Consider the following 15803-nt stretch of genomic DNA (forward strand, 5'->3'; position numbering starts at 1 on the left):
ATATAAACACGGCCCCCTCCACGTGGAGTTTCTAGTGGTTCGGGGGACTCTCAGCATCCTGGAAGGGCTCAGGGCCTTAATGGGGCTCAGGGTTGGGAGGTCTGCCCAGGCAGGAAATCCCACCCGGAGGGCTAGGTCCCCTCATCTATCCGTGGCCCCTGCATGTGTACACACACAGTCCTCGCTGAGGGCAGTGATGCCCTGAGAATACAGAATGTTCTAGTGAAGCTGCCGCCTCTGGGCTGCCCTTGGCTCCACATGAGCAGACCAGGAAACCAGGTGGTGAGAGACACCACGAGAAGGAACAAGGCACGTGACCCCGGGCAGAGCAGCTGCGTCTCCCCAGGAAACTCAGCGTCAACCAGAAAACCCTGAGAGGCTGCAAGACTGGGCAGACTCAGATCCACTGCCCAGGGGAGCTGGCCAGTGTCCAGCAGGTCAGCACCTGGGCGGGGATGCAATTGGCAGGGCCGCGGCCTTAATGTGTGCAACTGTGGGGCCATCCCCGGGCCGTCTGCTCGAGGGACAGACATACAAGTGTGAGCCCGTGGCAGGGCAGTGACACCAGCAGAGACTTTTATTCTGCTTTACATATAAACTAAGAAAGAAAACTGATGTTCTTTTCTTTTTCGTCTTTAAAGTGACCAAAAAAGGGCAAAAGGAATACACACAACAGAGCGAGTTTGTTTTCCCTTTAATGTTCAAGCCTATTTTCAGACCACAGCCCCACACCCTCTACACATGCCTGGTCATTTGTAGCAGCATCTTGGGGACAAGGTGGCCCTGCAGGCCAGTGCTGGGCACCCGGGGTGAGTGTGGAGGGGAATGGTGGGCAGGCACTCTCAAGTGCACAGGGACCCCGAGCCTGGGCTGGGGAAGAGAACCCTAACACGTAATTTGGTTTTTGTGAAGCTTGTGGGGGCCCCAGGCGATGACTCTCCAGGGCTGGGCACGGCCACTGCACCAGCAGCCGGAGGAGGCCAGGCAGCGGGCCCTGTTCCTCCCATGGCTACCCAGCCTGGGGCCGCCTGTGCCCCAGCAATGAGGCAGCACAGCAAGCATGCCACTGAGTTTGGCCACTTCCCAAAGCTAGAGCCTATGTCACTGGAATAAACACATTCCGCCAAGAGGCTGTGGTGTGCTCTGGGGTCCTCCCTAGCACCTGCTCCTCTCTGGTGGTCTCACGCCAGCTGACCGTGTCCAGTGGGTTTCTGTACTCAGCTAGGCAGAAGGCATGGGTTCCTTCGGATGGACGTCAGAAACTCCAGGACAGCCATGCCCTCATCATTGGAGACCTTGGGGGAAGCACAAAGAGGCAGCAGTTACCTCAGGGTCAAGTGATAGGGGACAGGCCCCTTGGAGTGAGAGCACAGGGCTGGGGCGCCAGGGACCCCAGAGCCCGCTCTCCCATGTCAGACTTTCTGATGCCCCAGCCAGTCATGCGGGGAAGTGAGGGCTCCTCGACAGCTCGGGGTGGGCAGAGTGAGGGCAGAAGCTGCTGCCCTGGAGCTTTCCAGCCCATACATGGGAGCTCATGGCCTCCATGAGTGACTGGGGCCCTCACAGTGCAGACACTCCCAGAGAGACGTCTCCCAGCACCTGGGCCTGGGAGGAGCCAACTCCTACTCACCAGGTACCTGGGCCAGGAGGGGAGACCCTGAAAAGGAAATGCTTTCCCAGGTTGTGGGGCCCAGGCTCAGCTCTGCTTCCCGTATGTCCCCCACCTGCCCCCAACCCACACAGTCCTCTGGATAGCCACCCTGGAAAGCACCCCTGGCTGGGGGTACAGTCAGCTTGGCCTCGAGGCTTAGGGCCACCCCTATGCCCTGGAGAAAGCAGCTGAGCTTTTAAGGAAAAGAACTCAGAATCTAACAAACTGAGGGAAAGTACTCACAACCCCAATTCTCTACCCCTCAGTGTATTGGAGCTGTGGCAGGACCTGGGTGGGGGCACAAAGGAGGAAGGGGACACAGTGTGGCAGACAGAGGCGGGAGAGAGTGGCTGCTGGGCACAGGCAGCTCCAGGGAGGAGTTCCACGAGAGGGGCCCACACAGCACAGGGCACATTCCAAAATCCCCCAACTCCCCTAGGACTCACTCTGACCATCAGAGGCCACACAGTGAGGCCATCCCAGGCCCAGCTGGCAGGTGTGGTTTCTAGGTCTGCAGTCTCAGAAGCCCCAACCATCACATGAGGAACTGCTCCTACCTGAGGTGCCAGGCTGTGAGGATGGGAGGTGCTGGGGTGGGCTGCATGCATGTGTATGTGTGAGAGTGTTTATGTAAGTGTTTGCGTGTGTGTGCACAAGCATATGTGTGTGTGTGAGAGAGAATACGTGTGTGTTTGTATGTGTGTGTAGCTTGTGAGTTTGTATGTGTGGGAGTGTGTGTTTGTGTGAATGTGTATGTGAAATGTGTTAGTGAGTGTGTGTGTTTGCACGTAAGAGTATGTAAGCATATGTGTATGTGTGTATGCAAGAGTATGTGAACATGTGTGTGAGCATGTGAGCACCTGTATGCAAGCATCTGTGTGCACAAGTGTGTGCATGTGTATGCATGAGCATGTGTGTATGTATGCGTATGTGCCTATGTATATGTGAGCATGTGCGTACGTGTACATGTGTGAGCATGTATGTGTTTGTGTGCATATGCGCTTGTGTATATGTGAGCATGTGTATGTGTGTGTGAGGATGTGTGTGCATGTGTATCTGTGTCTGAGTACATGAAACATGTGTGAGCATGTATATGCATGTGTGTCCTGGGCAAGGCATCAGGCAGATGAGGGACACATTCAGGACATCCCAGCTCCCAGTGCTGCTGCCCAGTGAGCGCTGAGTCATGAGGAATAGCTGGTCAGTGTTGTCTCACAGATGTTTGTGACAGCAGTGGAAAGTTCCAATAAATGCCTGAAGCATGGAGGCACTGAGAGCTTTCCTTCAAATCTGGGGACAAACAAGTGACAAGACTATAAAAACCAAGCAGACAAAAGAAAGGGGGCAAAGATCAACTTGTCAGAGAACAGAGTTGAAAAATATGTATATTGGCAAGTGTCTGTATGGATAGGCTGTGATCATTAATCTAAATATGGAATCTTGATTTAGCCAAAACTTGCATTCCTGTGTCTGTGTGGCAGGGACTAGGGGTGATAAGATTGCAAAATCTTCATCTCCACAGGAAAAAGGCCCAAAAGACATAAATAATTTCCAAATTGAACTATCACGAATTACATAGAAGTTTGAAGATAGATGCTTCGTCATACCCTCTGTCATTAGTAGGTTCTTAGAATCTGAACACACACAACAGGGATATGTATGAAAGTGCCGTGACCACACAGCGCTCAGAAACATCTCACTGTGGTGAAATGCAAGCCAAGGCTGTCCAGCCCGGTCTTACAAGGCCCAGGAGGCAGATGGTCCTCACATAGGCCCCTGACACTGACCCCAAGCAGCTGCTGCCCTAAGCTCCCCCAATGCTGGCCCCCAACAGGGTTCAGAGCCCCCACCCCCCAGCACAGCCTCCCAGATGAGGGTTGGGAATGGTCAGATGTCTGGGCACCACCCAGTGGCCTCCCTCCAGGGGAACAAGCTGGGCCAGTGGGGGTTAAACCCTGAGGAATCCTTTGTTGAAGGCCAGAATGCCCAGGTGGGGATACCGGCCAAACCAGACCTTCCAGCCCTAGGCTGGACTGGCCACCAGGCAGTAGGGGCAGGGCTCAGGCCAGTGCCTGTGGGGCTCTCAGGGGCCCAGAGAAGACCGTGGGGTTGAGGGGATAGGGAGACCAAGGACACCCCCACCCCCTGCAGTGAGTTGCCCTGAGCTGAGCTCAGCACAGGACACTCAGGTCCTGGAGCCTCTGCACCACCAGGCGAGTGGCCACACCTGGAGTAGGGGAAGTGGTGCCTGCGCCCTGCTTGTCAAAACAGCATGCCAAGGCTCCAGCCAGCTTCAAAGAGCCACCGCGGCTGACCTCCAGGTGCTGGGAAGGCGAGTCAGCACACCCTCGGGGGTGCCATGGGTGCAGTGGGTACCCCGTGCCCACTCTGGTCCTTCTCAGGAACTTGGGGCTGGGTGGATGTGTGGCCTGTGCATGTGAGGGCAGCAGGGTTTCCCAGGACACTGTCTGCTGGGTGTAGACAGCACAAAACACATCCTGGACCTCACCACATCCCCAGACACTGCCTACCCAAAGTGACCATCTGGGCCCACCAGCCCTGGGGACTGAGGATTGGGCCATTCTCTCTCTGTGGGTATTTTCAAGGTTCATGGACATCTGATCCACGTCTATGTGGCCTGTAATGGACACCAAGACCCATGTCCAGAGGAGAGGCAGGGTGGGGGTGGGCTGGGGACAGAAGCAATTTGTCCTAAAGCTTACATGGGAAAAATGAGGGGAGTTCTGGGGGCATCTGGCCCCAGAGAAGTAAGGACGGAGTGAGGGGAGTTGGGTGGGGCAGGACAGGTGCACCCAGGGAACACAGGGCAAGTGAGGTTGGGACCAACAGTCTGGGCCTTGCACCTGTGGGGATAGGATAAGGGCCCGTCCCTAGGGAAACCTATTTCCCCAGGATCCTGGAGTATGGCCTGGGCCCAAGAGGAGGACCACAGGAGGACCCCAAGGCCCTGCTGAGCAGGCTCCACCCACAGCACTAACCTGGGCCACAGAGTGGGCATCAGGGCTGCAGGTCTGCCTGTGGCCAGGCCTCCTCTCTCAAGGATGCTGACCAGCAGCACTGCCTGCATCAGCCTGCCACCTGTCCCCAGCCCTGACCTTGGTCCAGCAGGAAGTGCAGGCAAGCTGCATCCAAACCTGGCCAGAGGAGGGCAGAGGCCTGGATCAGACATACCACGTACATACCTGGGCAGAGGTTTCTGCCCTAACCTTGGACAACAGCCCCTCCCTTCCCAGGTGAGGCATCCACTCAGGGTCCCTTAGGAAATGTCCCCACATTCTAGGAATAAGACCCGCTGTCTTTTCACCATGACAAAACACTGTCTAGATAGAATTTCTGTCCATGCACAGGGTAGCCAGCCAGGACCCTCCCCAGCTTGGCCTTGGTCCTCAGGACAGCCCACCCTGCCAAGCCAGGCCCCAGGGTCCATTGGTTTTCTCTTTCCCAGCCATAGCCAGACCAGGGCTTCCACACACTATTTCTGCTTTGACACCCCTGGTGCAAGGACCTCTCAAAGGCAAGGTCGCCAGGACAGGACCCAGACTGACCCACAGCTCAGCAGCCAAGCTGGGAGGAGCTGCAAGCCATAGCAATCCTTGGCTGGTGCACATGTCTCAGCAATCTTCCCTTCTGTGCCTCCCTGTCCACATTGCCCTCTTCTTACAAAGAGAAAGGGAGTATATGTGCACGTGTGCATTTCTACATGTGCATGTGTGCAAGCCCACGTGTGCCCGTGTGCATGTGTGTCTGTCCATGTGTGTCTGTGTGTGCACGTGTAGGTGTGTCTGCATGCATGTGGGTCTATGTGTGTGCACGTGTGTATGCACATGCAGGTGTGTCTGTCCATGTGCATGTGTGTCTGTGTGTGCACGTGCAGGTGTGTCTGCATGCGTGTGGGTCTATGTGCACGTATCTGCATGTGTGTCCATGTGCAGGTCTGTGAGTACATGTGTGCCCATGTGTGTGTCTGTGTGTCCACGTGCACACTGAGCAATGGCAACAAGCCTGGGGGGGACTAGAGGGCCTTGATTCTTCAGGACCCAGGAGGTGGGTGAGGCTCAGAGGACTGCTAAGCTCATTGAGCGCTAAGCTGTTTACCACTGAGACGGTCATGTGAAAACATGGCTCGGCCAGTCCATGCAGTCAGTAAAGGTGAATGCACCTCATGACCCCGTGCATCCCAGGCGGTCACTAAGGCCCTGCCAACACCATCCCTGCCCAGCACCTCCTTCAGACCTGCCAGGGCATGGTGGGCTCCTGCTCAAAGCCACGTGGCTGTACTTCGAAAGCACAGGCATCACTTTGTCAGTCCCGGGAACAGCATCCTGTGGTCCAACAGATCCCCTGTGACAAGAGGAACCATCCCTTTGTGAGAAATGTCTGCTGGATGGGATCAGCCAAACAAGCACATCCAATATCGTCACCCATTTCTCAGGAGGGAGAACTTGGTGTGACAGCCTGGTCGGGCCCACCCCCAACCCACAGGCTGACACATGACCAGGCTGGACAAACAGTGCACAAGGGCAGAATGCCCAGCAGGCCCCTGGGAGTTGCCAGGGGCTGTACATGAGGCTGATCAGGAAAAGGCTGTCTAGGCGGGTGTAGAGACCACAGCAGGGGCTGCTGGCAGGGAGGTCATGGCCCCTCTTTCTAATTAAGAACATTAGGACTTGACAGGGGCTCAAACTGAAGGCACCATGCTTTGCAGCTCTGGGAGGTGATTAAAACTGCCCACATCTCTCTACATCCACAATAGCCTGACCTTTGGAAATGTTGTTAAAAATCCACCAGCCATCATTCTCACTGTAACAGTGCCCACAGCCTGAAGGGGCAGCCCCTGGCCAGGGCCTTCCCACCCGGTTCAGCGGCAGTGGCCTTCAAGGCAGCTTCCCCGTCCTGGCAGAAGAAACAGTGATGCAGAATGCCTGCACAGGCCTGGCTGCCACTCAAGCTTCCATCCTGCCTCCCTGGCAAGGCCCTTGCTCTGCACTTGCACATGGGCCAAGCTCCACTGCTCCTGGCTGCTGTTCCTGGCCATGGAAACCTCCAGGATGCAAGGAGTCTCAGGGGCCTGCCCAGGAGCCCTTGGACCCCCTAGCTGGACACCAGCAGAGTCCTGTCCCTGAGGCCTGTAGGATACTGGTACCTCTCAGCCCAACCACACCCTCTCCACAGCCAAGAAAGCCTTAGCTCAACCCCCCGCCCCCTAAGGACAGCTGGCCATAGTAAAGCCTGGGAGGACCAGAGCTCATGGCTAGCTGCCACAAGCTAGGGAGGAGGAGCCATCTTTGGGGCCAGGGACAGCAGGTGCGTACTGCTTTGCCTGAGGGCAGGGACATATCTGCTTTTGCGGGAAACTCAGAAGGGCCAAAATGCTGACCTGAAGCCACAATGGGAGCCAGACTTGGAGCTGTGGAAATGTCCATGGAGTCATAAAACACAGTGAGGTTTACAAAACCCCAGGAATCTCTAAAAAGGGTGAGCAAAATGAAACGAAGGAGCCCAGCAGTGTTTTGAGGTCATGACTTACCACAGGGAGAGGAACTGTCTCAGAGACTGAACTCATGGATGTGACATGCACCCCAAGGAAAGAGACCCTGACTCTCCTCACAGAACCCCCGTGTGTGACGCTAGCGGGCACCACTCCTTGGTGGGTGCTGAAACCATTACCCTTCATTGCAACAGAATTGTAAGAAATATTGTTTAAAATAACATAGGATGTTACCTATACATTAATTTTTACACATATAAAACTAATAATTGGCTAATACTAAGAGGTAAGACTCTTGGCATAAGGGAAAAAAAAGTAATTTCCAGCCAACAAATTCCTTTGTTGACTGCAAACAAAGGCTTAGAAACAACAGCAACCGAGGAGCAAGAGTGTCCCCAGCACCCAGGCAGGGCTCCTCTGGAGCAGCCAGGCTTCACAGGCCTAGGGCAGAGAACACACAGCGTGGCCAGGGCTGACGTGGCGGAGGCGAGGCCACCATCCAAGAGCAGTGTGGCTGTGGCAGGACGTGGGTGCTGTCCAGAGCCAACTGACTTGAAGAGGGACAGTCTGTGCATCAAAGAACTTCTATGTGGCTTGAAACTAATTGCACACATTTATTTTTCTTAAGCTACCAGCTTTGTTTAAAGTTTTAGTGAGACACACACGCTCAGGAGAGAAGGGCTGGGACCGCCACAGGCTTCTGCCCATTGTCTGTGGGACTCTGCAGGTGAGAGGGTAGGGGTAGCCGGACTTGCTGCAAAGCCACTGGCAGTTGGTGAAGAAAGGTTTGTTTTTGTTGTTGTTGGAACAATTCCAGTGAGAAATGCAGCTGATGGTCAGCACTTTGTAATCCCCAGTGAGGATCTAGCACAGTGACTATCAGTGTGGACAAATGAGGGTGCGAACTGGGTGAACTAATAGAGAAAAGGTGAGACCCTAGGACACTAGGAGCGAGTGGCCTCTGCTGGGCAGGACCTACTGTGTCCACTCTCAGACCCTCTGGCCCCGGGGCAGGTGCCCTCTCCAGGGGCACTAAAGCCCATGTGCTCAGGGACAAGTTTTTGGCACTGCTAGCAGTGAGGCCAAGAAGATGGGAAGGAGCCAGCAAAGCCCTTTCCTGCAATAGGAGGCATTTCCACAGGGAAGCAGCCACCCTGCAGCTCTAAAGGCACAGACAGACAGCTTGCAGGAGCCGCCCCAGCCATGCCCCTGGGCCCCTGGAAGAGCCACCGGCTCCTCCCACATGCCACCCCACCTGGCCTGCCGACTCACAGGCACCCACCTCGGGCCCCAGTCTTGCCTGGAGTAAGCACAGGGAGGGGCTGCAGGGAGCCGGGGGCGAGGGCAAGGAGGAGGCCCAAACCCTAGCAGTAGGCTCAGAATTACAGGCCTTAGTTTCCTTCTGGAACAAAATAATTACAACCTTCACAGAGGACCTGAATTCCCTGAAAGCAACGCAGGCGTCAGCTGAGAAGCCCAACCTCAGAAGCAGGAGTGAGTTTTATTTAGAGTCAGGAGAAAGATGAGCTGGTTTGAGGCAGGCGGCCCAAGGGTACCTTCTAAAGAGAAAATGTAAATGACAGAGCTGAGCCCTGGAGCCAGGACACAGATGCTTCTCTACCACAGTGACCCCCCAAGCACTGCACCTGCCAACCCCATCAAGTGACACATGCCCTCCCCGAGAGACCCCAGTTTCTTGATTAACATCCTTGCTTTTGGGAGGAACAGTGTTATGAAGCTAGAGGTCACCCGTGGCCTGTGGTGCTCCTGGGACGGCACAGCCTCCCCAGCATGGCCATTGATACTTCTGCATAATGGGTCCCTCCACCCAGCTGCCCACAGGTCTTCGGCCAGGCCCTGCCAGCCCTGGCCTTTCCTGTGTCAAAGAAGAGGCTGGGAAGAGACGTCCCAGCTATGTCTGAGGCACATGAATGGTCCTGAATGTGGAATGAATGAGCATGGAGGCGTCTAACCCTGGAGTCTGGGAAGCCCCCCTCCTGTGCCAAGGTGTTTGCCAATGTATTGGTCCTCCTTCATTGTCCCCAGATGCCACCACAGGACACTGAGTGAGTGAGGCAGAAGCTGGAGTGATGTGGCTGTCAGCCAAGGGTGACCTGGAGCTGGAGAAGCAGACAGGCAGGAAGGACCCTCCACTCGGATCCTCCACCTTGACCCAACTTTAGACCTCCAGAGATGTGATGCTCATGTTTGTTGTTTTATGCCCCCAGGTTGGGGTAGCTTGTCACAGTTTCCCCATGGGGAACTCACACAAAGGACACAGACAGCACAGTGACACAGAAAGACCAATCTCCGAGCTATAGAGAGGGCCCTGTATTGCACAAGCGCTGGGAGGCCCCACCGGGGGCAGGTGGGGAAGGGCCAGGACTCTTGGTCCACAAGAGGTTGGACCCTGCCAGCTCGTGCAGTTTGAGAGCCAGAGAAGTTCCCAAACCCCAGAGGCCAGAGTAACAGGTGGCCTTCACCCTCCCTGCCCAGACTCCCAGGACAGCCTGGAAAGTGCTGTGTGACCAGGTGACCCACTGGCCCTTGCAGTTCCCAGGACACCTGTGTCCTGCTGCTGTGGCCCCTCTAGGCTTGCTCGGATGATTGTCCACCTAGCACCCCCTTGGCTCTCGCTTTGCTACTGGGTACAGGGTGAGCAAGGCCCTATCCCCTAAGTGCCAGCTCAGGGCCTCCCACGAGCCCTCCCACAGGGCTGGCCCACCAGTGCCACCTTCCTGCCCTCTTATTCTGCATGCTCTCAGAATTGGTTGTGCTCCAAACCTCCCACCCTCAGAAGCCACTCAGTGGGGTCCCCCTCGTCATACTCTGTCTCTGAGGCATCATCCCCAGCCAAGGCCACACCATGAGGTCTGATGTGCCTCTGGGCAGCAAGATCCCTTGGCGTGGTTGGGGGGTCCTCTGATGCAGCCACCTGGAGCTGCCCTGAGCCTGGATGCTGTCTGGGCCCAGAGGTGCTCCTCAGTCCTGGGAGCCCCCCCGGGAGCCCCCCTCCCGCCCCCCACCTCCTGCAGTGCCCCTGGCTCTCCCTGTCCCCACAGCTGGGGGGTTATTTATTTTTTTTAAGCTACCAGCTTTGTTTAAAGTTTTATTTTATTTTCAGCTGATAAACAAGACCATCTCACCCTTCTGGTCACAGCAGCTCTGCTGTCAGGACAAGGCCAAGGTCTGTGCCTCAGCCAGCAGGCTCTTAGCATCTGTCTGCTAGGCCTGGTAGGCACCTGCCTTCCTCCTGTCTACAACCCACCCCTTGCACTATGAGCTCCTGCTAGCTCACCATTCAGAGCTGGGGGACCCTGTCACTGCCTCCAGGAAGCCTTCTCAGATGCTCAGCTTCAAGACCACTCTCCTCCTCCGCACTCCCGTGTGTGATGACCCACTGATGTGTGGACTGTGAGTCATAGCCCGGCCCAGCCAGGAGGGTGAGGACTAAAGTGACTCTGCCTCACCCTGGCCCACATCTAGCTGAGTGTCCAGCCCTAGGTGGGTGGGCAAGTGGCAAAGGGAAAGGCTGGGTAGAATAGAAAGCAAGGCTGGGGGCTGAGGGCCAGGCCACGTTCCCCTCTCTGACAGGGGACCCTGGAGGTCCTATGCCCCAGCCCCCCCCCCCCCCAAATTCTGCCCTCATCTGCAGGATGAAGCCTGGCCACTGTGAGCCAGCCTAGTAGTACCATGGACAGGGGTACTGCCCTGGATCTAGCCAAGAGTGTGACCCCTGCCCATGAGCCCTGCTCCCACACACAGTGACCCGAGGTCTGAGCCCACCATACCCTGACAACACAGAGTACCCTCACCCAGTCCTGCCCCTAGGGTCCTGCTGGTTGCTCTGAAGGTAGCTGCAGATAGGTCATTGGCAATTCTCTGGCGCTGACCAAGAGTCCCCCCCCCCCATTTGGTGTAGCCAAATGGGTGCTACTGTCAATGCACAACAACAAAGAAACTGAGCCCCCAGCAGCAAGTGACCAGCTGGGACAAAGCCCTGAAACTGGAAGCCGGCCTGGCTTGAACATCTGGGTAGGACCCACCGGAGGAGCCCGATTGGACACATATCCCAGGCCACCACCGGGCCCCAGCCCAGCTTGGAGCCCTTGGACTATGGGGTGTCTGCACCAAGCCCACTGCTCAGCAGAGCCCCAAGCCACCCAGTGAGGTCAGGGCTTGAACACAACATCCCTGGGAGGCAGCAGAGAATGCCCTGCTTACTGGGAAAGGGCCCTGATGTATGCAGTGGCCAGCACAGATACCTCCTATCTTAAGCTGAGGGCACTGCCACAGCCGTCCTCGGGTGACTGCAGGGCTGCTGGAGCAGACCAGGCAGCAGAGACCCAGAGCACGGACCTTCCTGCACTGGTCTCCCCAGCTGAACCCCATGTGGCCTCCTCTTCCCCAAAGGTGTCAGGTGCTGGCCACTGCACCCTCAGTCAGGCACTGTCACTGGGCCCCTAGCACATCACGCAGCCTGTGCCCCAGGAAGCATACCTTCCCTCTGGGGGAGGGCAGATTCCCACCATTCAGAGCAGGCCTGAGGACACTGCTGATGTTTCAGGGTAAACTCGTCCCCAGGAGACCAGCAGCCTCACACAGAATGGGGGGCCCCTGGAGCCACGACACTGGGCCCCAGCACCACTTGGTGAACCAACAAGACCACCAGGAGGGCAGGAGCCCCTCTTCCCTTGGCTCCTCACACTGGCCGCCCTGTCTTGGGCACAGGCAGGCAGGCAAACCTGTCTGGTGAGATTCTTCCTCTGCTTCCGGATAAACAAAGCCCAAAGCCCGCCCTGAACCTACAAGGCTGCATTCTCCTAGCTCTGGCCTTGCCAGCCAAGGCCTGGGGGCCTCCTGGGGCCCACCTGCCCCCTTGGGCAGATGCAGTATACTGCTCACTCAGTCCCTGAAACTGTCCCAGACCCCAGAGCTGCTGAGCCCTAGCCATGGCTTGAGGGATGGCCTGCTATCTGTCCCCTTGGGGGCTCTGGGTACCCAGGCAAGGGCTACCAGGCCAGCCCAAGGGCAGGGGCAGCTCACAGAGGAGCGGAAATAGGGTCTGCCAGCCCAGTAGGCTGCCAGTCACCTGACTTTACAACCCCTCAGAGCTCACTGCCTGCCCTACTGAAGGGCCCTGGTATGACACACACCCCAAAACTCAAGCAAAAGCTGGCACCGAGGCCCACTCCCCAACACACCTGTTTGGCATCTGCCTCACCTGACACAAAGGCCTCAGAACTGACCAGAAATGGGCCTGGTTCAAGGAGAGAGAGGATTTGTGCCTGGATTCCTGGGAAACAAGCAGATGCAGCGGGCGTCTGAGGTGGGGACCAGACCAGGTCAGGACAGCCCAGACAGCTCGCAGCAGGCCACAGCCCTCTCTGATACTTCCAGATACCCCACAGACCTGCTGCAGGTTGATACCTCCAAAGCCACAGGGTGACACTGCAGCCCACCTGGTGACCATAGACATGCTGTGGGGTGACCCCCAGCCTCACAGGATGATGACCCCGAAGCCGCACCTGGGGATACTGCTCACCTCCCCTGGCTGGATAGGCCTGGCTGGAGAGTCTACAAAGTCCTGGGGGTAGGGCACATGAGGGTTGGCCTCTACAGACAACCTACCAAGGGCAGGGAGCCCACACCAACCAGGAGGTGCAGGGGCAGGAGCCTGCCTCACCCTGTCCCACCCAGACCACGTGCAGGCAGAGGAGAGGCCCGGCCCCAGCCCCTGTGAGGGGGCAAAGGTTTAGCTCCTTCACAAGAGCTACAGCAGATGAAGCCCACTGGGTCTCACCCCAGGATCAGCCAACTGCACCCCCTTTTCTGAAAGACTAAGGGGCAGGAAGCCTTTCATGGCCATCCTTTGAAAAGTGGCGCAAACACAGACAGGTTTCAGGCTTGGAAGGGACAAGTGGCTGGTGATGACAGGCCTACTTCTAACACCCATCTTCCCCAAATTGCCACGCCCAGGTGACATCACTAGTGAAGACAACAATTTTCAGGACAGCACCTTCCGCAGCAGTGGGTTGGTGGCTGCAGAGGGCAGCCCCAGAGATCTCAGAGGGCCGGCAGAGGCAGATGAGCCTGGACTCTGGGGGAAGGAGCCCCTGCGGGCTCTCACTCACCTGCTCAGGGGACCAAGGCTACGTCTCAAACTGGGTCAAGAGCTCCCTTATTTCCGGGGCCACGTGTCGTGCAGCATTCGCAGCCTCGGTGATGGCTTTCCGATACATGCCCTTCTTCTTACGGTTAAACCTCAGTTTGAAAAATTCAGAGAAAGGGGACAGTTTTGAAATAGACAAGAATGACGTAGTTGGAGACCCAAACCACGAGACTTTAGCTTCTTGCCATGAGGGCTCTCCATCCTCCTTCTGGCCAAGGCTGATGTCAAGGACACGTGCTGGCCACCAGGGAAAACCACGAATCTTACCCCACACGATGTCCCCCACGGCCAAGGTCCTCCCGTCCTCGGTGACGCACTGGGAGACGCTCTGCGTGTGCAGCCGCACAGTTAGGGGTGGCACCGTGGGACCAGCCTCTCTGGAGGAGGAAGGCACAGATGCCCCACTGCTGGGGGAGAGGTCACCCGAGTCCGGCGAGGTCACCTCTGAGCTGGATGATTTGGACTCGTCCAGGCTGTCACTGCTGCACAAGGACTCACTGGCGCAGCCCGCTCGCCCCTTAGGGCAGTCCACAAGGAAGGCCAAGCTGCCTTGCGTCTGTTGGCCTTGGGGACACCTCTCGAAGTCCTCCTCCTCGCCAGAACTCCCAGAGGATGAGTCCGCTAGCCCTGGGACAGGACCCTTCCGGCAGCCGTTCAGCTCCTGCACCAGCTCGGCGCGGTACACGGGTTTGTGCTCGCTGTCCCCCAGGCGGTGGGGCTTCAGGCGGATCTTGGGAGGGGGCAGGTCCGAACTGGGAGGTGTGGGCCGTGTCAGCCTCAGCTTGGGGACTGAGGTGGAGGGCCCGCCGCCAGGCAGCCTGTCTCTGGGCTCCGCCTCGCGCAGCACCTCGGGCTCTGGGCTACCCTCAAGTGGGGCCTGCGGGGGGCGGAAGGGCTCCAGGGAGCCGTGCACGCGGGAGGGGATCTGGACCACCTCGCCCTTGCCCTGGGGCGTGCTGTAGGAGATCCTGATGACCGGGCTCCGCGGGACGCGCTCCGCCAGGACCCTGCGCTCCGCCGCCGATGGGGCCCTGTCCTCGCGCCGTTCCCTCTTGCTTTTCCTTCCACAGGCAGAGGCCTCGGCGTCACCCTCCTCTGACTCCGGGGGCTCTGGGCGCTCGCCGTCGGGGCCGCTGCCCAGCCGCCTGCGGGCCCGGGGGGCGGGCGGAGGCCCCGTGGCCTGCGGGGGGCTCAGGGTGCGCTTACACCTTTCACACAGCACCTGGCGCGGCCGCAGGCGGATGGTGCTCAGGGTGAGCCGGCCCGGCTCGCGGTTCCGGGACAGACGCCGCCGGGCCCGCTTGATGGTCCTGGGAGGCGGCTGGGGCACCCACTGCCCGTAAGTGTTCCTCAGCCAGAGGGGATGAGGGAAGGGGGCGCCCTCAAAATATGGTGGGTATGGGGCTGGGCTGCTGGCAGACAGTGGTGGCATGAGGGGTGGGGCTGGCTCAGGGCCGGTGGCAGTCTCGGGGGGCTGGTCCCCCTGGGGAGGAGGTGGGGAGGCCGGCCCCAGCTGCATCACCTCTCTGGACTTGTCCTCAGGGGCCGGGCCAAGGCAGCTGCTGGCGGAGGGGTGGTCACTCTGGGGCAGCTGAGCCGATGGGGGCAGGGCAAAGAGGCCAGACCTGGCAGGGGAGATAGAGCACAGTGAGAGGTGAGGACCAGGCTGGCCACCACCCTGATCTGGCAGGCCTGGCCCGTTCCCGGCTGTGAGTAGACGTGAGCACCTGCGTACCGCTGGCAGCAGGGACCCAGGCTGATCAGGGTGTCAAGTGGCACACAGACTTGGGCCAGCCACTTCTCTGCTCCTGTGAGGCACAGGGGGAAGTAGGCTATCTCTCTGGTGTGTTCCCAAGAAGCCTGAGACTAACCTGGCCTGGGCAGGGTCCAGGCTCTCTGTGACCACTGACCCTGGGGTCCCAAGTCCAGGCCCTTGGTCCCAGGGCTCAGCCATTCCTTTCTCTCCTCTCCTTGGGGCTGGGGACATAGGGAAGACCCCAGAGCAGGCATCAGGTAAGCCTTCAAGGATGTCACTGGGGGCTCCCAGGTGCCTGACAGATGTCTGGATGGGGGGGTGGGTGGGGAGCATGCTGCTCTGAGAGTACAGGGGCTGGCTGCCAAGGCCTCCTGGGGCCCTGTAGTTGGTCCTAGCTGTTTTGAGTACTCTGAAGTGAGTGCTGCATGCATAGCTCTATCCTGACCTGGAAGCCCTACACTTGCCCAGCACCCCCAGGCCCTGCCCTCAGGATCTACAGCTCCAGGCACAGGAAGAAGAGTGAGAGCTCTTCCCCACCCCCCACTGGCTTGGGCCAGCACCCCAGGCCACATGATCCACAGTGAAAGGGGCAGGAGATATGAACCCCCACCTTCCAGGGGGACCCACAGTTAAGGCTGAACAGTAGGGCTGACACCCCAGGGCTGCCCAGCCAAAGGCCCCCCCTTTTCTGAAAGACCCACAGTTAAGGCTGAAC

The 15803-nt window shown here is 58.0% G+C and overlaps 1 protein-coding gene across 2 annotated transcripts in view; it reads right to left on the reverse strand.

The window, feature by feature from the left end:
* Window positions 1-683: 683 nt before the first annotated feature.
* Window positions 684-15803, reverse strand: part of PWWP2B (PWWP domain containing 2B) — a 19357-nt gene continuing 4237 nt past the window's right edge. The window contains exons 2-3 of one of the 2 annotated variants that reach the window (XM_012807781.2): window positions 13295-14957; window positions 684-1295 (exon numbers count right to left, since the gene is read on the reverse strand). In XM_012807781.2, coding sequence (XP_012663235.1) covers window positions 13313-14851 — 1539 coding nt within the window. In that variant the 5' untranslated portion in view covers window positions 14852-14957 and the 3' untranslated portion in view covers window positions 684-1295; window positions 13295-13312. Of the gene's footprint in view, window positions 1296-5979; window positions 6014-13294; window positions 14958-15803 lie in introns of those variants that run through there. The other variant, XM_023515605.1, reaches the window with a different exon arrangement.

This window comes from Otolemur garnettii, unplaced genomic scaffold (genome assembly GCF_000181295.1).
Source record: "Otolemur garnettii isolate 467f Iridium unplaced genomic scaffold, OtoGar3 scaffold00075, whole genome shotgun sequence".
Classification (NCBI taxonomy): domain Eukaryota; kingdom Metazoa; phylum Chordata; class Mammalia; order Primates; family Galagidae; genus Otolemur; species Otolemur garnettii.